The sequence below is a fragment of the Peromyscus californicus genome, unplaced genomic scaffold (assembly GCF_007827085.1).
Source record: "Peromyscus californicus insignis strain IS unplaced genomic scaffold, ASM782708v3 Scaffold_10__1_contigs__length_136768540, whole genome shotgun sequence".
Taxonomy (NCBI): domain Eukaryota; kingdom Metazoa; phylum Chordata; class Mammalia; order Rodentia; family Cricetidae; genus Peromyscus; species Peromyscus californicus.
In genome coordinates this window covers 63,398,034-63,424,766 of record NW_026294391.1, presented here as the reverse complement: position 1 = coordinate 63,424,766, position 26,733 = coordinate 63,398,034, and the positions used below count along the sequence as shown (strand labels likewise).

Below are 26,733 nucleotides of genomic sequence, written 5' to 3'. Positions count from 1 at the left end.
TAGGGGGAAAGATAAAAGAATTTCTTTTAAGATAGTAACAAATCCAGGGTACTTATTTTATCACAACCATTTGACACAGTACCAGAATTCCCAGACAAATTTGTCACAGTTCAGGTTCATGCAGATTGACGCAATGCCTCTCAAAATTTTAATTATTTTTTTAGGACAAATAGTATTCTCTTTTGTGTACATACACCATATAATCTTTAGAATTTCCTCTAGTGATGAACAATTTGATTTCATGTTTGGCTAATTGTTCACAATGTTGAATAAGTGAGGGAGTGCAGATGTCCAACAGTACTAACTTGGAAGTAGTCTTATATAGGGAAAATCCTAAAGACGATCTAAGAATCTGTAAGAACTAATGAACATTTACTGCTAAAGTTAAAAGATACAAAAACCAATATATGTAAATAGTTTTCCATGTGTCAATGACAAACATTTTGCAAACTAAACCATGAACTCATTGCCATTTATAATAACTACAGAGCCAGTAAGATGCCTTATGTGTTTAGTTCCAGCACTTAAAAGGCTGAGGTATAAGAAGTGCTGTAAGTTTAAGGCCAGACTGAACTACATAGTGAGTTCCAGGCAGCCAAGAATAGACTCACAAGAGTGAGACCTTGTCTGAAAAAAAAAAAGGCTACAAAAAGTGCTTAGAAATAGCTTTATCAAAGAAATGAAAGATTTCTATAATGAAAATAATAAAACATTGAGGGAATAAAATTGAAGATGATACAAATAGAAAATATCCCCTGAGCATGGATTAGTAGAGTTAATTTCACTAAAGACATTAAATGAGAGAACACATGCAAAGAAAGGAAAATAATATATTAGAGTTTTAAAAAGTTATTCTCATACATGTAAAAAATAAAAATACACTTACCAGTGACTGGTAAGAACTGGAGGTTTTAAAGGACCAGGAGAGTGGTGTCAATGTGTCCAAAGCTTCAGTTAGGTAGAATAAGTCTTGATGCACAGGGTTGGGGATTTAGCTCAGTTGTAGAGCGCTTGTCTAGCAAGCACAAGGCCCTGGGTTCCGTCCTCAGCTCCAGGGAAAAAAAAGTCTTGATGCTTTCTTATATAGTACCATGACTTCAGTTAGCAATAATGAACCATACCCAAAATAAATAGGAAAGACTTTAAATGTTCTTGCTCCCAAAGAAATGAAAAATATTTAAGGTGATAGATATGAGAATTAACCCAATGTGACGCGCAAGTATCATAACAGTACAGTGTGTCCCTTAAACATGTCCAGTTACATTCATTAAAAGCAGAACAAAAAATCCAAAAAAGGAGAGAAAACTAAAATGTATTTTTCAAAGAATTAGGAAAATATTAATAAAAATCATATAAAACTACCTAAGAAAGACCACAACTAACCAAAGCAGTTAGTTACAGTGAAACAGGTTTAATGTATTTTTGGTTATTTACTCTTACTTTGGGGGCCTCTTAGTTTGTTAAGTATTTATGTGTGAGAATTATTGTTAATATTGTATGACATCACCTACATAAAATTGTCTGGTGTGTGTACACACTCACAGCATATAAGTCAAACTACAAGCTATTTGTGATTCTTCACCTTTTGTTTTGCTTTTTGTATTCTTCCAAGTTAACATAAAGTTAAAAAATAATAAATTTTATTCAAAAACATTCCATTCCTCCTTCATTCATGGTTTAGTAGGAAAGGTGTATATATTAACAAACTAAAGTTTTTTTTGTTGTTTTTGTGTGTGTGTGTTTGTGTAGTCTCAGGCTTTGTTAGCATAGATTGGGGTGGTTATGCTCACTACCCACTGTAAAGCCCAGGGCTTAGGGTAATTGCCTTGCTTCCTCACACCTGCTGAACTTGGTTGCAACATTTGAGTACAAATACCAGATTACATATACCTTAATCTCATATGTGTGGAACTTGGGCCCTTTATGATGTGGTACTGCATTCAGCCTTTCCTCAAAAGTTACAACTACAAAGAAAGAAGCATTGTGACAGGTCACAAAGTGATAGTTTTGCTGAACAGCTTTCTCTCTGTCTACCATCAGGAATGAAAGAGAAGTCAATCCCTATTTGCAAAAGACATTTATTAGTCTTATGAACACTCTTTGGCCTGTGGATGACTTTCTTTAATTAAATTAAAATACCATTTCTCTGTGGGTGCAGTGCTAATTTTTTGAATTTCAACATTGATTTTTTATTGCCTCTTTCAAAGCAAGATGAATATGTGGTATGTGTGTGTGTTGTTTCTATGACAACATTCTTTCCAAAAATCTATAAAATTCAGCAAGAAAGAAAACTAGTGAATTTGTTTAATTGGTTAGAAGGTCACAAAATCTTTCTTATAAATGAAATATGAAAATTCCAGGTAAAATTTAAATAAAAATTAAGTACTATAGCACTACATTAAAAAATTACCATAAAACAGAAAGAGTGAATTATATACTTAATAAAATACATAGACATCAAATTTTATCTAACAGAAGCTCATGATTTTGTTATTTTTCATATTAGTGTTGTTAATTACATATTTTATAACTGAAATATTAGATTATATCATCATGTGCATAAGAATGAGATATTAAATCAAAGTCAAAACTCTTTCATGTTTAACAATAACAATAAAATAATATTTGATTAAAGTGTTTAATGGTATTATACTTTCAGAATTTTCTATTATATTTAATGATTGTAACTCTTTTAAGCAGTTAAAAAATAGCCAATAAACATGTGTATGCATTTGAACTAAATACAAAGTTACTATAACATTTTCCTGTACATCTGCTCACTATAATGTATGTTTACATATTAATGTGCAAGACAAATTTGTAAACATGAACATTTGAAACTTTGAAAGGAAATGATACTCATCTTTCAACTCTCGAAATTTTATTGAAACAACATGTCAAATTTGGCCACCCCACACGTGTAAGTAGTTTTAATATGGGTATATTTCAAATGTTCTATGTTATCTGTTCATTCTCTTTTATGTTGCCATCCAAGCCATGTTTATTTATATAGTTTTAATACAAAATATTATTTAATTGCAGATCAAATCAAAGGAGATTAAATGTACACCACCATGGTTATATCAAAGAAACTACCACCAGTGCCCAAGCTGTCTATACATTAGGTTTGTTTTAATTGCTCCAATAGGCATGCTAAATTCTAGTGAAATCAACTGATGAACTGTTGCTGTATACTAGAAATTATTGATTGTTATTTTGGCTGTCTGAATATTTTTTACCACAAAGTCAACGTATCTTTAAATTGGAATAAAAAAATTGTACTTCACCCTGTCAACTCAATTATCAAAGTACAGCATATGTACTTAGACATTACTAAATATATTTAAATATGTATCTCCACATAAGTATACATAATTAATAGTGTATGTCAGTATCCAATGAGTAGATTTTCTATATAGAATCTCTCTTTAGGAGAGGGAGAAGAAACACAGTGTAAATCATTTAAAAAGAAATCTAAATATCCCATTGGAGATTACACACATACACACACATGCATTGTGTGCATATATACACATATTAGAGTGACATCTTTAATTTATAAAATTACATACATATAAAAAACTTGTTAGTGAGATTAAATAAGGAGACAAAAATGTAAAAAATGTCCCACTTTATACACACACACACACACACACACACACACACACACACACACACACACACACACACATATTTATATATATATACATTCTATTACTTGAAACATACTAAATTTATTGTTAGCATGCATATAAACTTTTGCAAAATATATTTTAGTATTTAAACAGCACATTTATTTCAGCTACATTCTGGCTACCTTTGTACTTGCTTTGTGTGCCTTAATTTTCCCCAAGGTGCAAAATAGAAACGGTTAGGAGAACTTAAGGAAAATCTTTCATACTGTCCAGTGCAGATGCTTCTCTTTGCGCATTGTTGGCACCCTTGTCATGTTGTCAGCACATAAGATGCAGATGCTTCAAAGACTCATTCATTATTCACTGAGTCATCACTTGCCGAGACTAATAGTTCATTTCTTTTCCTGCCACAGACATACTTCAGCCTCACAGAAGAATGAAATCATGTCCATTCCCAGACCATATGGAGAACTCATGCCTGAAAGCAGTGTGAAACATCTCTCCACAGCTTGGGAGTTTTGAAGAAGCCTCTTCATTTTCAAAGCACACTAAATAGAAGCAAATGGCATTAGTTAATTTGAAGATTCTAAAAGTATGTAACCTAAAATGCTATAAAGTTAAAGTTATAATTTGGTCTTCCAAAATATAATATCCACAAAGTTTAGGCACCCAACAGTGAAAAGAAATATTAAAGATATTGATGTTCTAAAAATCATGTTACCTAAAGTCATACTAATATTTAAAATGTAATAAGGAATGTAATATAGCAATCTGTCCACTTAGAACTTCAACCAAGCTCAACTTTTGTCATTGATTTCAGCTTGTCTATTCCACAAAATACTTTCCTGTCCAGGGAATCTGACTACAGGTCTAAGCTTGACTGAGAACTATACAAGGATAAAGTTATCAGTCACTTATTTCCTGACTCAATGTGCAAATTTTACAAAATTGATGCAAGGTTTATTTTCTCTAGCCTTATCTGGGAAAGTTACTTACCAGGTCAGTTTAAGAATCAGATATATAAATGCAGTCTGTTGTTTTCTTTTTAAAAGAAGAGGTGTGTGTGTGTGTGTGTGTGTGTGTGTGTGTGTGTGTGTGTGTGTGTGTGTGTGTGTATACGTATGTATCTTCACACCAGGTGGAAATAGAAGTTTTAATTACTAGAATTTGGAACTTATGCAGTATCATGTGGCCACTTTCATTGGCTAACGATTTCTCACTTTGTCTAACCAGATGCTTTTGAAAGCTTTTTTTTTTTTAAAGTAAGGCAGTTAAATGTGGACAGATAGATTTTTGTTGTTGCTGTTCTGTAACTATAGTCACAATTTATCAACTTTCTTGAGTTCTGTAGCATCTATTTAGGAGCTGTAGTAAGGGTATTAAACATTTATGTGCATGAGTTCGACATGTTAACAGATTTCTACAGATGAACAGTTTATTTCAAGGAGGGAAAGGGGCCACTTGATTGAAGTTTCCTCCAAGCCTAATTTTCCATGAAGAATTTCCCTCATTTACTATAATTGTAAGCGTGAAGGCACAACTTCTTTATTTTTTATGAAATAACATAAGATGAATACCAAACACTAGCATTTAAATTTTTGCCTCTATTAAGTATTGCTAGTATAATTACATATTCTTGGATTTACAAATGCAACACATAAAAAATCTGACATTTAAAGCATTGGTATATATACCCTGGAATAGCTATTAAATTAATGTATTCCCTTACATAGTGATTAAAGAACAACTCAGATATTTTCTTTAATTTTCAGTTAAATAACTTTTTGTTGTTACTTAACGAAATAATCACATATACATAAGTTATCAGAGAGTTTCATTATAATTTGATAAGGCAGCTATGTTAAATCCATAATTTATTTTACTAAAGTATTTTGCAGAGTTCCTATTGTAGGGTAGGCAAAAAAGTGTACTTGTTTCTTTAACCCCTTTCTTAACAAACTTGAATAGTACATATTTCATTCCTCAGAGACTTTTGCAATAGACACCCCATCGGTGTAAGCTGCAAATAATGCATTCTCTTCATTAGAATATTTAGTCTTATGCAACCATGTGCTGTTCTGTTTATATTGCTGGAAGTCGGGAGAAAATGCTTTATAGGAAGGCATATTTATAAAGAATATTTAGGATGAGATAACTATTTTTGTCCATATGATAATAAGTATACACTGTCCCTGGTGTGTTTTAGAAAAACAAGAAAAGGTGTTTGGTAGATCTGTTAGTGTTGGGAGAAGTCCAGTCATATTGCTGTAATTAAAGGACCTTGGCTTAATAAAATGACTGCAACTATTGCTATAAACGTTTATATCTCATTGATTTTAAAGACAAGCAGTGAATGTATGTTATACTTTATAATTCTTCTCAGAAATTTAAGAATTGATGAAATGAGTCTATTCAAATTCAAAAGCTAAAATAAAGTTACTTTTTACTTTTATCCATTTCATTTACCATGAGTAACACACAAGATGTGAAAATGGTAATTAAGTTCTACCATTGTAATGCTACTTTCATAACTACGGATTCAAATCTGTTCTTTCCCTTCAAATACTGTCTCAGTTTTTTGAAGGACTAAAATCATGTATTTTAATCAGTAGAATAAATAGGCTTTTTAGAGGAATACATTAACAGACTTCACATGTGAAACATCCAAAAGTAAATGGAAACAAAGATCAAAGTTATTTGGAATGCTTTACCTTTCATTTGATCTTTGCATCCCCTTTAGAATTGAATATTATCCAGACTACGTAGATTAATCAAAACCAATACTTGGAAACATGTCCCTGTCTATACCTCAAAACTGTAATTACTATTTCTTTCAGCAGCAAATACAAATCAAACAAATCATTCAATTTTTTGCCATGATTGCTTAATAGATATTTATAGTGTAGCCAACCTTCATAGATAGGACTGAAATACTTTTATTGTTTTTACACAAATTATATCCATCTTGTTTTGGTCTTTGTTAATAGGTAAAACACAGGTGTATGGTGAGTTGACAATGCTGTAATTGGAGACAATCTCTTGACATTAATTATCACTGATGGCTTATCTCACCAAACAATATTTATTAAGTAACTTATTTGAGGACCAAGGCTATTATAATATCATATTCTTACAGGTCAGAGATAACATTATATAGAAGTTCTTGTAAACATTTGTTAAGTTCCTTCAAACACAAAACAAAACAATGCTGTTCAGTAAGGAAGTTTTAAAGAGACATTGTCCTTTCTTTTGTTACAAATAAAGAAAATGTGTGCTTACATGTAAGTGTCTTAAAATGTGATTGTTGTCCCATTAAAGACAATGGTTGACTGCTGGATACCAATGTGAATTAGAAATCTGACTGTTGTCATTTTCACTGAGATGGTTGGTAGCATTTTCGAGTCTAGATGGCATGGAGAAGTTGTTCCTATAACAGCCATGGGGAGGATGAAAAGGGCAACTGAGTGTTTCTTGGGCAATGGGGTTTGGCTGGAAAATGTTTCCAGGATTCTGTAATCCATATAAAATTTGATTGGCAGAATGAGATGCTTGTAGACACTGCCCATTGCAGTCTTCATGTAAGCCACTGTTTGAATTGATGATGCCCCTAGATGATCCCATGGGCACTTCCATCATGAGTGGGGGTAAAGACTGAGAACTGTTGAAGCTTGGTAGCCTTTCGGGAGTAGGTAAGACAAAAGGTTGTGGTCGCCAAAAATTAGTTGGACAAATCTTGTAACAGAAGGGCAGGTTTATATTGTGCAGGTATGTCTCTGGATAGGTCATTCCAAAGGAGCCTGGAGGTATGTGAAACGAAGGTGTAGGTGGAGAACAAGAAGGAGAAAGTAAGGTGTTCAGAGGAGAGGGAGCTCCTCCACTAGAGGTCGCTGGAGATGATCCACTGCTTCCACCTGTCAAAGACAAGTCAGTCAGTGAATAATGAACCTGATTTTCCCGGGGAACCAGTAATCATATCTATTGCCCTTTCTGTCCCATTCTTGGAGTGGTTTTCTTTGCAAGTTCACAGTTCTTTCAGCTTGGGAAAAGATATTTTTATTCCTCTAGCTGACTCTGAACATCGTAGCTCTAATACTGGCAGTTCTGCTACTGTGCATCACACACTGAACACTCACTATACTCAAGCTCTTTACATTTTATCCAACAGTTAGAGAAGCCCCATATATAATTCAGTCGATAATATATTACAAATAAAAATTAACCTTTTATTTTAAAAACTGCATATTGAACAAAATAATTTGTTGTCTGGGATTTTACAGATCTTTTCAGTGTAAAAATCAAGTAACTGTGAAAATAATTTTATTATTGAAAAAATATTAACAATAACTAATATTTTGTCTTATGTGAAAATCATAGATGGGGAGGTTTCCATTGTTCTTTTCTATCAAGAACTGAAGACAGTGTTTCAAGTTAAGAAGCATCAAGGTGAGAAGGAAAGTGTTTACTTTATGATATCCAAAGTCTTTTGTTGTTTAACACAGTGGTCCTCAACCTGTGAGTCATGACCCATTTGGGGGGAAGCATATCAGTCATTTATATTATAAATCATAACAATAGCAAAGCACAGTTATGAAGTGGCAATGAAATAATTTTGTGGTTGGGGATCACCACAATATGAGGAATTGTATTAAAGGGTCGCAGCATTAGGAAGGTTAAGAACCACTGGTTTAACAGATAATAAAATTTATATGGTACAGGACAATCTAGACTCTGACCTTTATTTTTGTAAATGTTTGAATTCAATCAATTATGTTTGACCATACTTGATGAAGTTGGGAGATTTTATTGATAATTTGGTTATTTTTCTTGGGTATATGTAAATATAAACATACACTAATATTTTATCAGCAGATTGACAAATACATGTAATAAATCAGTCAAAAGTTATTTTAAAAATGACTGCTCCTCTCCCATATGAGTGAACTCTTCACACTGTAAATGATGGAATTAACTATATTTTAAGTGATCAATTAATGATCACTTTTGTCTTTTTTGAAATTAGGTTATTTGGATATTTTAAAAGCATGCTGCCTAATGTTGTCAGTTGAATTATTCTAGTAAAACAACTGCTCATAGTTTTCTATACCACTCTTTAAATCACATCATTTCAACAAATGATTATATCTCATTTCTTCACATTACAATTACTTGTTATGGCATCATATAAAACTTAAGCATAATGTTGATATCTTGCTCCATAAAAATAATGTTAAGTAAATGTCCAAAGACAAGTGCACTTTAATGGGGTAAAGATGAATGGAGAAAGTTTTATGCTGTTTACAAATAAAATATTCTATTTATAGTTAAATATTTCAGAAATAAAGTTATAGATTATTTTACTAAAACACGTGTATTATCCAACTATGATGATGATGCTTTCATCAGGCAATGCACTGTCTGAGAAGAAGCAAATTACAAATATTTTTAGACATGATAATTAAATTGGTTTTGATGCAGTTACTGTATGGCTTCACTCATACGTGAAATATAAAGGTGATCTTATGACAACGGAGAATGTAATAATGGCTACCAGATACTGAGAAAAATAGGGGTCAAAAAGGGGATGAAGAATGTCAAGTCAGTGGCTTCTAAGTTATAGGGAGACCCTAGCAAGAAGTTGACATGTGCTACTGCACGGTAGAGAGACTATAGTTAATAGTATATTGTACTTTGGAAAACACTGCAATGGGTTTTGGAAGTTTTCACCATATAAAGGTAAAAAAGGCTTGAGGAGATAAATATAATTGAATGAGTCTAAATATTTTTAATGTATACATGAATAAAAACATCACATGGTACCCCACTAATACACTCAATTTTAATGTGTAAGTTAAAGCGGGTTTTTTTTCTATTTTAAAAAGTAGACAAAGCACCACATCCATGCTATATTTAGTTCATTTTGGGTTTTTGTATGCTGAGAGTTTCTTTCTTGGCTTATTAATCATAATTTCTTAATTATTACTCTCTGTTTGTAGTATTAATCTTTTACTTTCTGTTTCCTTTCAAGTAGTACTATGCCATACCCTGTATAAGAATTTATAATTGCATACTTGCGTTTATTTTTTCCTAGCTCCTCTACCATGCACATCATGAATTTTACTTTACATTCTATAAATTCTACCATGTGTTCAATGACTTTTTAAATAATGTGAAAATAAGAGCAAAGTATATATGAAAATAAACTAGATGTGATCATTTAGGGTTATTTTGATATTTACTTTTATTTTTTATATTTACTTCTCATGCAATACAAAGGTAAATTAGAACTAAGTAAAGGTAAAACAAATGAAATAATTCAAACATATAATAAAGATAAAAAATAACTTATATAGCTTATATATTTCCAAATTAGGCCACAAATGGGCCAAAGACACAATCCATGTATGATGTCATGATAAGAGTGTAAGATAATTCCATAAGCTAGATAAGCAGTAAATTCCACCAGCAACATAACTTTATTATCTCCCTTAGGTGTCAGTTTGTCTCTGTTTTTGCTTCTTACTTCCCCACATAGCAAATACATATTGCTTGTGAACACACATTTTCTGGCATATACTTATTCCTTTGTGTAGTATTTGGTAAAAGAATTATGGCTGTTGTTACTGCATTTATATGTAAAAATAAAACTGAAAGTTAAAAGTTTTCTTACTTTGTGTGTCGGCAACAAAGGTTTTAAAATCCATAGTGAAGGAAGGCCTCCATGGGTAGGTCTCTAAAAACCCATCCAATACACCCCTAAAAAAAGATATTTATTTTTCAGCAACTCCAGAAAACACTTAGTGAATATAATGATTCATATAAACCTGTTATATTTTATGAGCAATCATCTGAGCTATTATTTTCACTCACAGCTAGGATCTGAGTACATTTCTGTAAGCTCCACAAATCTATACTGCACAATATCTTACCACTGGCCAGGAGGTACAGTAGAAAAAGACATGGCATCCAAACATGCAGTTTCTTTCCTACCACCTACTATCCCTAAAAGTGTAAGCTTCTGACCCACAGTTATGTAATCCTTAGTACTCATAAAAGAGCTACATAAATACTCTGTATGATTGCAATTCTACTTACCTATTATTTCTAGTAGTTATTAAGGGGCTACACAAATATTAAATTGGAATGCTGCTTTACTTACCTGTTTCTCCCAGGATCTCTAAATCCTTTGGCAAAAGGATTCCTGTCTATTTTCAGTTTTGTAATCTATGAATTCAAAAGAAAGACATAGAGAAAAGTCCAGGCTGTGTTCTCAGCAACAGTCTTGCCATTATAATGTGGAAAAAATTCAAGCACACAGTTAAGTCAGATTTAAGATGATTGTTTCCTTTGCCTACTGGTCCCTTCTGCTATGATCTCCTGTTTAACAGAAGAACCGTATAACTTTCTATCAAATGACACTTGATAATGAAGTAAAACTATGAGTTTTCCCCCTCCATTGTTTACAATGTAACCCATACAATGCTGCTTGATTCTATCCCATATCCCACTGGGGCCACTCCCACTTCCTGAGGTCTAGACAGCTTTACCTGCTGGTTTTGGTAAGCTGTCACCGTAGTGAATTCAGTTTCTTCAAAGGAGAATGTTTGAATTCCTTCAGTAGGAAGGGACTGAATCAAGGACAGGTCAATCCTACAGTCCTGCTCCATCACGTGCACACGGGGTTTGTACTTATGCATGGACTGCAGAATGATCTAAGGGAAAAATGATTAGATACCATCTGAAATACCAACTTCTCCCCAACACCACACCCTGTTGATGATAACCCCCAGTGAAGACAACCCCCCCCCAAAAAAACCCCACTAGATAACAGTATGCAGGAAGGCTCAGATAACCACAAATTAGAACTTTGTTGTGGGCTTGGTCCCCAACAGAACCCCTCCTGGCTGAAGGCTTTCCAGAGGAAGGCACCATAGTGACACTGACACCATGTAGCAAATTTCATAGCCAGATTGGGGCCTTTCCTGCTTCCGAATGTGGTTGACCATGTGATGTGGATGTGTCATGAGTACCTGATCACCTGATATAAATTCTCTGGGCAGTAACTGATGGTACCAAATGTGGCTAGAAACCTGATACTCCCCACCTCCTAAGCCCGGTAGTTTCCTTCTCTCCTTTTGTGGCTGGCACAAGACTAGGTTGGCAGGGCACAGGCAGGAGTGTTCTAGGGAGAAGGCTCAAGATCCAGGAAACCTGAAAATAAGGAGGAACTGACTCCCATGACAGCACGTTGTGGAAACTGACAGTCTGGATTCTCATTTGCTGCCTTGCATCCTCCCACCACGCTGTATCAGAGGCACCGCTGTAACAAATGTGTGGACTCCAGGAAAGGCAAAAGCCCACAGTGTTGCCAGGGAAGGCAAGATGCCTGACAGTCCTGCGATGTGTGCCCTCCCACTCTCCACTATGGGACACCCTCTCTAGCTTAAACTTGTCTCTTCTTCGGGGTCTTTGGGCCCTCAAGTTCCCTGCACTCATTCCCCCCAGTCCAGCACTGTTAGATCACAGAGCTTGGAGGAGCGAGCCCTTTGTGGTCTCTGATTTACAAATCCAAGAGCTTGGTTTCCAAAACATTCAACACTTACAAAGAAGAATGCCCTCTTGAGGACTACCTCTGGCCTTGGCACCTACCTCCTCCAGGAGACAGATTGTGCTCACTTACATGGCCCTTGTCATCCATCTCATTATTGGTGAGTTTCACTCGATCAAAGGAGATGATTTGACGCATCCAGATTTCTCCTGAGCAAGGGGAGTCCGGATGGACGTAGAATCGGGGAGTGATGCACGAATGGTCAGTATTCCCGGCAACCATCCACTGTGAGCTGTGATACACATACCTGAGAGAATAAAAAAGAGCAAGGTGTGGTTTTAGGCTCAGCCAGCACAAAGCAGAGGGATGAGAGGCTTCGGAGTTCTCCACCTAAGAGCCTCACCAAAGATTAAAACGCTTATTCCAAAGGCCAGTAAATAAAGAGAAGCTCCAACTTCATTTTCAAAGAGCATTCAAGGGTAACAAACAAACAAACAGTAAGTAAGCATATGCCACGAAAATGCAAGGAAGTGTCCAGGTGAGTAAAAACAGCATGGGATATCTGTGTCTGGTATTTCCTCACAGAAACCGGAGCAGGAATCAGTCTGATTCCTTTTCCCACTGCAGGGATGCCTAAAAAAATCCACAAATGACAAGCAAGCAAGAAGCACGAGGAACAAAGCAGAAGGCTAAGCACTATGTCTGTTAAGCCCATGCTTAATAGTTTTAGTGAAAGCCCTTTCTTGCTCTGAACCCCTTTGCCAACTAAACTGCACATCAGAAAACTAAAGGAACTCCGTCTGCCTCGAGCGCCCTCGGCCTGATCCCCCCCCCTCCCCCAACTGTTTCCGATCTCAAACTGAGCATTCCCCAAAACAGCCTCAGTGCAAGCAGCTGCTTCTGTTTCCAGGCCAGCCAAGGAGGTTCCAACCAGCTGGTGAGTTGCACTTTCTTGCCTTGAGAAGAGGCTATGGTACTAGATGGCCTCTCTCCTAGGGCCAGGCACCAGGCGCGCCTCTGGGTTGATTGCACCCAGCTGACTTCGGGCTGCTTTCCCAGCACCCTCCCCTTCACTTCCAGAGGTCCCCGTCAAAGCATCAGCAGGGCAGTACCTTCTGTGCTGCTAGCTCAAAAGGTTCTTATCTTTATAACAGTTTGTCTGTCTTTGGTCCAGCCTCCTCAAGGTATTCAAGAAAAAAAAAAGAATAAAAGAATCGCGGCATTGTCTGACTATTCCTTTAGGCATATATCTAAAAGAGGGACAACATATGAGCAAAAGTCCAGCACTGACCCTAGGACCCTGCCACTAGATTTGGGCAATCATGACATCATTTGTGAACCTGCCCAGATTACAGCCTAATCCCAGAAGCCAGGGTCTGCTTTGAGCCTAAAGCATGTCTCTCTAAAGTTTTTCAAATTTCTTGCCTCTGCGAAGCCAGAGCATCCACACTTTACATATCTAAGGCACAAACAGCGGGTAGGCTTAGGGTACAGTAAGGAGCCCTTTGACATCAACTTCCATGAGGAGGAAGTAGGAAAGACCTGCTCTTCCTTCACTTTGAACCCAGATTCAAATGAGAAAATTGAACTATCTGAGTCCAAGGATGAGCAATCCTCTCTCCTCACTGGGCATACTTTTGTTCAAATCCTGCTGTCAGGTGCCAGGCTGCAGGACTGATGCTCTGAATCTGTGTCCTCAGCCTGTTTGGACCCTATCTACCAAGTTACCTATAACGTTTGGAATCCACTGGTTCCACATCCAAAATCACATAGTATTGCTTCACTGGGTCCATCCCTTTCACCTTGATCCGAACAGAAGGAAACATACGCCTGTGGGAAAGAAAATAGGGGTTTGGATGGAAAATAGAACCTGACATGGCAGATATGAGAGACGTTTTGAAGGAAGATGAGTTATGGACAAATACAGTACTCTTCCCTTTCCATGACGTGTTCAGGAAGTGGCATTTGGTACGTAAAAAAAAAAGATGGTTGATTGAAAAGCTCGAGATTGTCTAGTGGTGTCAACTATCTTTATGAAAAGTCTGCATCCATGACCTGCCACGTGACATTCAAAATGATAAGGACGGGAAAAGTTTTATTCCTTTCCTGTACTTTTAGTAGAGGAAGGGCATGAGAGGTACATTTGCAAAGGTTGAAGTTAGGAAGCCTAATGAGGAGGCTGCCCCACACCCAATGGCTAGCTGGTGGAAAGGCCGGCTTCCGGGTGGTCTGAGCCAGGGATGCTGTGCTGGAGGGCAGTGGCTGCAGTATTGTCTGCCACTATTTGCTAGGCTTGAACTGAGAGGCTGCCTACAGCAGTACGAAGTTAGGGAGAGGTCTGACCCTTGCCTGCCTGTACAGGTCTAGATTTTTGCCTACAGTACACAGGCAGGAGTTGGGAGAGTGAGTCTTTGGAGTGAGGACGTATCAGAAAATATGAGTAGTCTATTTAATGCAGCTAGGTACTTCCCGGAGGAACAAATTGAGTAGTTTGTGGCTTTAAGTCGTCTGCCAAAGAGTGAGGAGAGGGAGGAGTTTCCCATTACAAAACTGGCTTCTCCTCCTTAAGAGCCTACTGTGTGTGATTCAGGGAAATCACTGCCCCAGGCGAACCTGCCGGCCTTGGTAATGATCATCTCAGTCCCGATGTCGTGGAATCTCTTCCATAGGTCGGATCCCTGAAGCTCCACTTGGATAGTATTTTTTCCTTGCGGACTTTCCTGGCTGTTGCTCTCGCCGCCAGAGCAGGAGGAGAAAGCAGTTTTTGAAGATTCTGCCTTGGGTCGCTTTTCTGCTAGACACGGGGTTTGAGAGTTTGGCAGATTGCACACACTCTTTTGTCTGGAGACTATCTTTGAACTGTTAGACCTCTTCCTCCCTCCCAGAAACTTTAGAGTCTGACGCATAAGTTCCCCCACGAAACCCTTTGTGGTTTAGTAATGTAGAGAGGGTCCCAATTTGCATCGCACGAAAGGTGGCACCCTTAAAATTCTCTCACCCCTAAACTGCCAAAAGCTGAATCTAAAGCTAGATTTTCTTGGGAATTTGGGGAACACCCTGCTTCCTACTGAGAGGAAGAGTCAGGTCTGGCTCTTAGGATTTTGTAAGGGGTGTGTGACTCACTTCTCTAAAAGTGGGACCTTCCTTTTCATTGCAGACAAACCACAGCATTTCCAAGTGCGATTCAGACTCTCTGAAATTTGTACTCAAGTCAGGTGGCTAACTTGTTCCACAATCCACACCCTGACCTGCGGGACTGGGCCAGAACATCTTTGCCACAGCGCAACGAACGAGGCGAAGAAGATCCGATCCAGCCAGCGCCGGTGAAGCGCTTAAGGGAACCGGGCTGCTTGAGTGTACTCACCCGGCTGCTTGCAGTCCCCAGAAGCTCTGCTAGGTACCTCCTCCTCTTTCTGTGTGCCCCGCTCTTCCTGCAGCCCAGGCTGCATCTCCTCTCTTGAGTCTTGAGATTTTCTTTTGCTGGGTCTCCCCACCAAGGCCTCCACCGAGAAGGCGTGCGCTCGAGTGCTCAGAGCCATCCCTGGAGGGGAAGAAGTGAGTGTGCACTGCAAAGTTTCAACCTGAGCTGGGTTCGGGAGGGAGGGGGAGAGGGAGGGCGCAGATGAGAGGCAAGGGAGGAAAAGCTCACAGAAAAGAAGTCTTAGATCTGAAAACCAATTTTTGGATCCGCACTTTAACAAAAAAAAATTCCCCCCTCGTTATATATGAATGTATTTTTATTTAAATAGACAAAATAAAAGAGGAAGATTAAACTTGAGTCGAAATCCTACAAGGTGTAGTCTCCCTTCCTTTTTAGTTTTCCTCCCTCTCAGTGGACACGTGTGTACCATCAGTCCTCAAATCCTTGATTCTGGGACCTGCCAAAGCCCAGAGATTGACAAATGCTGGCCTTTTAGGGAACAGACCTGCCACCAATGGCGACTCACGCCAAAGCGATTGAGAGATACTGTTGCATCCAACTGAGTGAATACCCAGCCGGTCACAACCTCCACTGTTTGTTTTGGAAGCTGTTGAAACGTTAAAAAAAAAAACCGCTGTGAGTGACACTTTAGTCTGGTAGGGAGGAGAGACTGGGGGTTGGTTGGAGTGGGGCTCCAGATAGGCGGGAGGAAAGAGGAGAAGGAGACACAAGGTTACTGTTTTACATTAAATTGTAAAACGCTAAGACATGTGAAATAATTGCCCGCGAGGGGCCACTTTTCCAAGAAAGAGCAAATATTACTTAACCAGACTCAGATAAATATATCTAGGACTTTTTTTTTTGCTCTCCAGTGACACCACTGGAAACACAGGAGAGAGTGCAAGCTTTCTGGGCTATGCAGTTAGCACCTTACAAGGGCAGTGTAGGTAGATGTGCCCATACAACCTCTTTCTATTACTGGGGGGGGGTGTGGGGGGGGACTCAAGTAAAGAATTTCAAGAGTATCCTAGACACCATGATCAAAGAATAGAGCCAACCTGTGCCTTCTAGCCCTGCTTCTGCAGGACCTTCATACCCTGTTCAAATTCACACAACCCATCTGAGAACAGCAAACTGAGTAGAGAGTTACCAGCAGCACAAGGGAACCTTTGCTCCCAACAATGTGTTGAAAAATTAAAGTGCTTAACTATTAAGTAATTGGTTTTAGTGCCTTCTTACATATCTTCCTGAGTTGGGTTTTGCTTTTCTAAGTGAGTAACAACATTCTTTGTGTTCAGAAGAGACTATCATCATTTTCAAGGAGTGCTTTTGTCTGCAAATGTGACATGTTTGCTTTTGTGTCTGTCACTTGGTCACTCACTTTTTCTCGGACTCTTGCAAACAAAATCTAAGCTGGTGACATTTGAACATTTTAGGAAATTTTCTTCTCTTCTCCTTGGATATGTTTAGTCAAAGGGCATTCAAAGTCAATTCAAATCCAGTTACAATATAATGGAATTAGAATGAATGGATATTATCCCAATAGTGAATTTAAGAAAGAAAGACCTTCACAGCATTTCAATTTCAACTATGTAACTGCAAGCTTAGATTTTCCATGGGACAATTTTTAAAGCAGTGGTGGGTCATTCAGCTATGGGGAGGACATCTTTAGATAACTGAGTATAGGTTAAAGTACTCTAATGATGTTAGATGCCATGGCAAAGACTTCCTTGTAGTTTTAATGCTACTGAAGGGTATGATCGAGTATAGAGCTTGGAAGACAATTATCTTTATCCTGGGTATGCAGAGTTAAGCAAATAGGGCAAGGAGAATTTCAAGGTACAAAAAAAGTACTTGGGTTGAAAACATACAGGACTGGATATAATCTTTGCCACAACTCATGAACATTTCTTTAATCTATTAAAATCCAGAGGCAGAATATTTGTTATTCATTCTTACTCAGAATATATATATATATATATATATATATATATATATATATATATGTGTGTGTGTGTGTGTGTGTGTGTATGTGTGTGTGTATATATATATATATATATATATATATATATATATATACACAAATACTATTGTATGTTCTTATCTAAAAGGTACAGTTCAGAAACAGAAAAGACAAGAGTTTATTGGTTAACTTTAGTCTGCTAACAGCTGTAATAGCATTTCAATTATTTGTCTCCCTTGTCTTGGAATTTTCCTGCTTTTGAACCTGACTCATTTTGTTTCTCAGAGGCAGAGCACTGCTTTGTATAGCAAGAGGAAGCTTTGCTTAGTAGAGGTTTTGAAGAGATCTCTATAAAAGTTAGGTAAAGGATGTTTGTTACAATGTCAGCTCTAGTATTTCACGCTGTCTACCATGATATGATTTTCTTTAACCAAGGAAATAGCATATCTTGGAATATAAGTTCCTGTATTACAAGAAATGTCTTCCTTAATATTTATTATATGCATGTAATTTAGTCATCCAGAACTTTCGTATTTGTGTAACCTAAACCTTTCCTTTTCCCATTTTAGTAATTATCTGATGACATTACACTGACAAAAACGTAGCTCCGCTCTTGCTCAAGTTTGCTGGGTTAAGGTGCAAGTGATTCTTGTTACCCTGTATTTACAAGCATCAAGCATGTCAGAACCAGCTTTGCAATCTGCTGGGTTACTCATGCTCAGAGCTGCTGAGTCCTGGGGGCTTGAGGGACAATCCACTATGTATCCCTTATCCATACACAGAAGTCTCCTTTCTGTACACCCTAGGTTTACTCCAGGAACACAGACGATCCTTCAAAGCAGATTCTCTGTCATGGGGTGGCAGTGAAAAATGGAGAAAGAGGATTGTATACTTAAAGATAAATATTCATTAAAGGGCATATGATTTATTATAATTATTCTTGAATATGATATTTGTATTTAAAATATAGAAAAGTAATTTGTATCTCTACCAAACACTGTAATACCTTTTTAATAACGATAAACAGGTACATTATTAAAGTTTTTATGACACAAAGTATGAAAATGTTGTTTCTAGGTAAGTGTATGTACATGAAAAAAAACCTTATATTTAAGGGAACTAAGTCTACCTAGAGTAGTATCTTGGGTTCTGCAGTGCTTACTAACTAAAACTTTGATACCAAACTTATATGTGGAGATATTTCCACTCTCACTCTTCATTTGGAGATAATTATTTCAAATATATGTGATGTATATGTCTGTCTGTATTTTCATACAGATACTATATAATAAAGTTAGAACTTGGAGCCTGACTGGACATCTAATGTTACTCTTTAGCATAAGCATAAGCAATGTCTTGATGGAGATTGTTTCCTTCAATTGTTATTCTCTCTTTCCCTTGATTTTCACTCCGCTATATTATGATGTTTTTATGTAGTTACAACCTTGTAGACTGTGAATCAGACACAAGATCCTCCTCTTCATGACTTTATTTTTAGATCTAGAATGAACCCTTGAGAAAGCACAGCCAAGAATTGTCAGATATGGGCAGCCCCATCATATCATTTGAGTACCCAAATTCAACATTTTCTGTACTTGCTAAGTTGCATAAAACAGGAAGGCATCCTTGTTTGCTTAAGTGAGTTTCAGATGAATTTTCATCACTTACAGACAAAAGAAATCCTGAAAAAACTGTATTCACTTTGACAAGGTTTTTGGAAGATCACCCTGATACCAAGGTCTTCCTTTCCTCTTTCTTCTTTTACAACAAAAGGAGCTTTAGGGATAAGGAACTCATGAATTGTTGAATCTCTGAGGATTGTAAACTTCCAATACAAACTAGAATCTTTGGTGAGTAGTCTGAGTTTCTACCTGATCTCCCAGGAATATGATAATAAACAGGGATAAAGCTGAAGCTGTAACAAGACGGACTTTGGGTTAACATTGTTTTAATTCAGATTCTGACTGTACTACCTTCTGAGTGACTTACAGAAATCTTTTTGTTGGCATTAAATTAATTTCTTCCCAGGAATCTAAGACTTTCCATATAATACTGTCATCACAGACTATGTTTCTGTAAGAGAGTAGATCTATCAGAAGGTCAAGTAAAATAATTTCTGTAAACCACTTAGCCCAATGCCTAAATCAGGGTTCATACCTGTGTTCAACATTAAAGAGAAAAGAAGTTAATTTCAAGAATGTGTTAGTCTTTGTATCAGCTATACATCTGTAAATTGAGTCCACATCCTAGGAGAAGAGATCCAGGCCAATGTAAAAACCCACAACTTTTGGTGAAATCTTACATCAGATTCAAAAGATCAGCTATGTTAAGACTAATCATTCTTAAATTGTAAACTTTTTAAATAATTAGAATCAATGGATGAAATGAAAATACTACATTTGGGTTTCCAAAATCCATGGGAAATATGTCTAATAGAACACAAATTTGACTTCATTAACTTTGCTTTTGTAATAATATTTTTGGTATTCTATCAATGCAATGCAAGTGTATAGTCTCACATAATTAGATGGATTTGTAAATGATAAGCCAGTAACATATAACTGTGTTCTTACTCCAGGGATTTGAGGAAACTGCCCTAACAAATATTAAATAAATTCTCACAGTGGATCTTTCAGTTTCTGGTTTGCATTAATTTGGTATGATCTCTCAAGAACTTCTGTGAGCTTATTAGTCTAACAATTGAGTTAGGCTAGAATATGAGTTATGCATGGAAAACATGGTCATCATTGTTCCTAGGGAGAGTTAGAGAACAGAGAGAAGGGAGATAAGTTTTTATCCTTACTAGCTGTGTTCTTCTCGAGGGGACAGATGGAAACTTAGCTGAAGGAAAAGTTATTCTATTAAATTTAATTATGTTTTATTACTAACAAATACTGAAGGCTTTCTTATGATAATAGAACATTAGGCTTAGGCTCATTGTATTTCTAATACTCAAAGCCATATAACTCTTTTTTCACTTAACTCATCACTTAAAGTTACCAGATTTTCATAGCTTCTTGTTAGCACTTTTGTCCTCAGAACTCTAAGGATAATTTTATCCTTGAATAATTTCAGACAAAGTCAATGGATAAGAGAAAAGAATAAAATGAACACACAGGTTGCTCTATTATATAATTATCTGAGTAACTGCAAGAATAGGTATTGTCTGTTTACTTCAGCTCTTTCAGGCGTAGGGATGATGTACACAGTTAATAACTGTGTGTCTTACATCTTTCAGTCTTCACTCATTAAAACATCAAACTTGAATCAAATCTACACTTTTTAAGCTACCATTCTGTCTCTCTATTGGCACTATTACAATAACAAGTGCTGACTGTGTATATGTATCAAAACATCATCTTGAATGGAATGAGATCTACATGAACAGCCTGGACATGAGTGGGGGTAATGAAAGGCGAGGGTCGAGGGAAAGAGAGCTTGGGGGAGCGGGAGATCCCAGCTGGATCAACAACAGAGAGAGAGAACAAGGAATAGGAGACCATGGTAAATGAAGACCACATGAGAATAGGAAGAAGCAAAGTGCTAGAGAGGCCCACAGAAATCCACAAAGATACCCACACAACAGACTGCCGGCAATGGTCGAGAGACAGCCCGAACTGACCTACTCTGGTGATGGGATGGTCAAACAACCTAATTGATGTGCTAGAAACCTCATCCAACTACTGAGGGATCTGGATGCAGAGATCCATGACAAGGCCCTGGGTGGATCTCTGGGAGTCCAATTAGCGAGAATGAGGAGGGTTTATATGAGCGAGAATTGTTGAGACCAAGGTTGGATAAAGCACAGGGACAAATAGCCAAATGAATGGAAACACATGAACTATGAACCAATGGCTGGAGGGGTCCCCACTGGATCAGGCCCTCCGAATGGGTGAGACAGTTGATTGGCTTGATCTGTTTGGGAGGCATCCAGGCAGTGGGACCAGATCTTGTGCTCATTGCATGAGTTGGCTGTTTGAAACCTGGGGCCTATGCAGGATTGTTTGGCTCGGCCTGGGAGGAGGGGACTAGACCTACCTGGACTGAGTCTACCAGGTTGACCTCAGTCTGTGGCTGTGGAGAAGGCTTTGCCCTGGAGTAGATGGGAATGGGGGTGGGGGTGGGGGGAAGGTGAGGGGGATGGGAGGGGGGAGAACAAGGGAATCCGTGGCTGATATGTAGAACTGAATTGTATTGCAAAATAAATTAAAATTAAAAAAACATCATCTTGTATTCCAAAAATATGTACAACTGTTTTATTATTACAATATTGCTGTGTGAAGTCAAAGCTTAGGTCTTAGCATGTGCAGGGTCCTATGTTCAATCCTCAGCACATAAGTCAACAAGCAAACCAACAAAATTGCAGGGATATCAAAAATACGGCCAGCATAGGTCACTTGAAAAGGACTATACCAAGTTTATTCCAATAATGAATTATTGGAAGATATTGTGAAGAATCGTTTCAATTCTCTAAAGCTAGGGGAAAACATGCTTTTATAATTCTGTTCCACATACCTTTTCACCAAATGATTTTATATGCAAGCAACGTAGTCCAAACCCTGACTCCAAATCGGTGGCCCATGTTCCTCTTTGTCTAATCTAATCATGCATGAACCGGACCTGCCACAAAGAAGGAAACAGTCACACCATAGGCTGTAGTCTACCAAATCTTATGCCTTTCTAATCTCTAGAACTCCCTTTAGGTATTCTAGTATATTCTCACTCCTTAATGTATTACTCCACTCCATCATGCTTAAGGCAAGTGAATAAGGTGTAAGTGGATTCCTTCCATATCTCAATAATGATCTTCATTGGATTAGAGCTCAGCAATACCTAGCATCTACAACGGTGGGAGGATGAAGTGTTTCCCTTAAGTCTATCAAAATATTAAATGTAGGTAGACATCTACAGTGACTATGCTTAACGCTGAAGTTATGCTTACTTTTACCCACTGTCTTCCTTTATGAAGTTTTTACACAACTAGACAAGCATTCCTGCTTGAAGTAATTGTTCAAGTCAGAATATCCTAGGTACCAAAAACTGTCAGTAATAAAGCAATGAAGGTAATTATGGAGAGTTATGTCAAAGGAACCACTGAAAAGAAGCAAGAATATACTCTTTGTATTTACCAAATTGAATTCCTAGATAAAAAGAAGAGGAAGAAAGAGCAAAATTGATGGGTATGTATGTTAGAGTTGAAACTTTTGTGCTACAATATATACCCTGAAAACACTTCACTTGATTATTGCTGACTTAGAATATTTTTAAAAATTACCTTAGTCAATCATCTCAGTAAAATGACTGCCACTTCTCAAACCTCTGCCTTTGTGTCTCCAGCCTAACACATGACTCACATGACATTACCAATAAGGTTGTTAGATAGTTGGAATATTCAACTATGTATTTTATGATAGTGTATACATAATTCTTAAAATCATGTTTGCATATTGCTCATGGAGGGTGATTGTTTTTTAATTTTTCAATGCAGTTATGAAAATGACACTTTGATAAATAGTTGGATTATAGGATTCAATGTGCTAATATTTTAGTAAACATTAAAGCAATTGGTATCAATATTCAAAACTCATTTCAGATAGTGCTTCTAATCTATTTTATCACATGGACATGCATTTTGCAAATGTCAACCTGAACTAATGACTACTCAATATTTTATATCTTGGTTGTTAAACTTTCTTTTTCTTTGTCTATTTTATTTTCTTCTGTTACTGAAAATAATTTATTTTCTCATACAATATATCCTAATTACAGTTTCCCCTCCTTTTTCTCCTCCCAGTTCCTGCCCCACCCTTCCCATCCAGAGCCACTCCCTTTCTGTCCCTCATTAGAAAAGAACAGGTTTCTAAGACCTAAGAATAAAACATAACAATATAAAATATAGTAAGATAAGACAAAAACCACCACATTTAAGTGAGACAAGGTAAACCAACAGAAGGAAAAGAGCCCAAGAGAAGGCACAAGAATGAGAGACCTAGAAGTATCATAAATGCTAAACTGAATGATATAAATAGACCTTGGAATAAACAACTCTAGATGGGATATCTCCATCAAATCCCTCCCCTCAGAGCTCAGGGAGTCCCATGGAAGAGGAAGCAGAAAGAATTTAAGAGTCAGAGTGGATGGAGGACACCAGGAGAACAAGTATCCCTAAATCAATTAAGCAGGGCTCATATGAACTTAGAGACTGAAGCAGCAAGCACAGGGCCTGCATGGCTCTGCACCAGGTCCTCTGTGTATGTATCATGGTTGTTAAACTTCCACTCACTTACATTGGCAGGCATATACATTTTCATCCCTTCCTTGTCTAACAGCCATCTGTTGGACATCTCCCCTTGTCTCCTTAACTACAGTATTTCATTTTTAAAGATCTAGTAATGTTGTTGTTATTTTTAGTTTCATATATATATATATATATATGAAAGGGTGTGTATCTGTGTGTGGGTACCTACATGTGAGGGCAGGTGCCTGTGATGTCCAGCAGAGGAGGCTGAATCCATAGGGCTGGAGTTACAGGCAGTTGTGAGGTGCCTCAGTTGAGCGCTAGGAATAGAATTCAAGTGTTCTGAAAGAACAATAGTTGCTCTTAACTGCTGAGCCATTCCTCCAGCTCTGACTAGAATATTTCATTATGTTTTAATTCACCTTTACTTGTTTTGACAGAATAAAAAATTCTGAATAGCTATTTGTGTTTGTGTCTGTGTATTCTGTGAAAATTACTGCAGATTTTTACTCATAATTATGAAGATATCTACAAAGTGATATAAGCATTTTCTTCAGGGATGACTTCTTTCTTAACTGATGTTCTACCTACCTTTCATCATTATTTTGTTTTGGCATTATAAATATTTTAAAGTCAGTCTTGAATGAAATTTTATTTTATTTTATTTATGTATTTTATGTATGGGTGTTCTGTTTGCATGTATGCTTGCGTGCCAGAAGAGGGCACCAGATCCCATCATAGATGGTTGTGAGCCACTACATGGTTGCTGGGAATTGAACTCAGAAGCTCTAGGAGAGCAGCCAGTGCACTTAATTGCTGCGCCATATCTCTAGCCCCTGAATGAAACTTGTTTTTTAATGTGATGGTGTGTTTATCTAATGCAAATTTGCTGTCTTTTATGGCATTGTACTGATTAACTCAAATCACCACAGTAGAGGGAACAGGGGGTTCTGTAACATGCTTGAGAGGAATATCACAGTTTGAAGACTTTCAGTTTATCTCAAGTTCTCCAGAAGCAAGAAAGCAGACTTACGGATGTGGTACTCACAGACAGGATGCTCAGTGGGTCTCTATTCCTCTTCTTTATCCCTCATGGTCCCTTTCTGTATGCTTGCTTTTCTTTATCTCACTGATACCTGTTACTTATTTGAGGTTTCTCCTTCGTGTTTCTTTATGTCTCTTAATTTCTCTATCTCTCTATCTCTTTCTTTCTCATCTAGTGTAATTTATTTTTCATTTTTCACATTTCTTTTTTTCTGCCATTTTTCTGTACTCTTTGCTCTTTCAGTAACAGGCAGAAGAGCTGGGAATGAAGGAATGATTGTGCCAAATCTACAATAACTACTGTAATGTTCCTTTCACTATTACATATTTTCTACATTATCTTTTACTAGTCTGAATAAAAGTGTATTTGATGTGTATTCTTGTGTGGGGAGGATGGATATGTGTGTGTGGCTGCGTGTGTTACAATTGCTGTATCTGAACTCAAGATCTCTTGAGAGAAAACATGAACAAATAAAAGACATCCTTTGACAAACTCTGCTGCCCCTTGTGGATGCAAGTGCATACAAAGGGGCACAGAAAAAACCACACCCTTCTGGCTCAGCAAGCCAGGGCTCCTTAGGGAAGAGCCTGTGAAGAAGGCATCATTGCTCACAGACTGCCTCCAAGGTCACCTCTCAATATTAAGCACTCAGCTAACAGTCTTCCATGTCAGCCACAGTTCTCACTTTTTAGCAAGGCACAAGTATCTCTTCTCACACCTAGGCTCTCTAAACTTACTTTGGCATTCCTAACTTAACGGAAGAATAATCTCCTCTGCTTCAGCGCCTTCTGTCCCAGCCCAGAGGCTTCTCAGCTTTCCTAATGCTGTGACCCTTTAATACAGTTCCTCATGTTGTGGTGACCCCAACCATAAAATTGTTTCATTGCTACTTCATAACTATAATTTTGCTATTGTTCTGAATCGTGGTGTGATATTTTTGAAGATAAAAGTTTGCCCAAGGGCTCGCAACCCACAGGTTGATAACCACTGCTCTAGAAAGCAGTGATTTCAGGAAATCTGCCAGTTTCCAGGTGAAGGAATTTGACACCAAGTCTGACTTCAGCTGAATCATCCTAACCTGAAAGACTTGACTAATGATATCTAAGAGGGATGACAGAGCCTATAAAGAACACTTTTGCAGAAGGCACCCGAAAAAAAGCAACAGCCTGGTGAGAAAGGAGGGGGAATTTACCTGGTAGGCAAGAAGTAGCAGTGGGTCTCTGTGTGCTCATGATGGTAATGCCCGACGAGTCTCAGACTGAGCTCTTCCACTTCAAAGATGCCCACACTAGCTCTTCTGGGAGCCCAGAGGTCACTCTGCCTAGGGTCAAGGCACAAGTGAACTGCACAAGAGAACTTGCAGTTCTTTCCAGCATTGAGTGGGTGGAGCAAAATTTGTTACTTCCTAGAACTGACCTTGCTGGGACCTTCTTCCATGCAATTTCAACCTGCTTTGACTCAAGGTCAGCCATGAAAGCACAATGAGATGATTTCAGCCTCCAGGGCTTTGGGGGTGCTGGGAGGACATCCTCTCTGTGTCTCCCTTTGTATCCTTGCCTGGCTGTGCCCTTCTCTGAGCTTTAGGCTGACATACTTAGAGGAAAACGTAAGGGGGAGTAGTGCCTCCCAAGGACTGAACGAACAGAATAAGATGTGGATTGACTTTAAAATACAATGTTCTCATTTCTATCCTAAACATATGCATTTACAGCTGAAAATCTCTTTCAAGACTCAATCAATAGCAGTTTAGCAGCTTGACTCCAGACATCCTCTCTTCTTGCTGTTCAGCAAGCAAGCAACTTAATCACAGTGAGCCCAAGAAGGTGGCCTGGTGGGTCCTGTAACCTAGAAAGTGTGATGACTCTTAATGTCTCTTCAGTCTTCAG

The 26,733-nt window shown here is 37.6% G+C and overlaps 1 protein-coding gene across 1 annotated transcript; it reads right to left on the bottom strand.

Annotated features, from left to right (window-relative positions):
• Nucleotides 1-3,762: 3,762 nt before the first annotated feature.
• On the bottom strand, nt 3,763-22,607 carry Tbx22 (T-box transcription factor 22). Its single transcript, XM_052745741.1, has 10 exons — nt 22,080-22,607; nt 15,545-15,721; nt 14,794-14,971; nt 13,909-14,010; nt 12,313-12,487; nt 11,180-11,344; nt 10,792-10,856; nt 10,303-10,388; nt 6,915-7,546; nt 3,763-4,183 (listed from the first exon to the last, which is right to left on the bottom strand). Exons 2-9 carry the CDS (start codon nt 15,717-15,719, stop codon nt 6,948-6,950), a joined length of 1,545 nt encoding a protein of 514 aa, XP_052601701.1. The 5' UTR covers nt 15,720-15,721; nt 22,080-22,607; the 3' UTR covers nt 3,763-4,183; nt 6,915-6,947.
• Nucleotides 22,608-26,733: the final 4,126 nt, after the last annotated feature.

Coding starts and splice junctions, on each gene's coding strand:
- Tbx22 (XM_052745741.1), bottom strand. CDS start 15,719: ATGGCTCTGAGCACTCGAGCGCACGCCTTCTCGGTGGAGGCCTTGGTG. Junction 10,857..11,179: donor CAGCTTACCAAAACCAGCAG/GTAAAGCTGTCT, acceptor TTGAATTCATAG/ATTACAAAACTGAAAATAGA. Junction 10,389..10,791: donor AGAGATCCTGGGAGAAACAG/GTAAGTAAAGCA, acceptor ATCTTTTTTTAG/GGGTGTATTGGATGGGTTTT.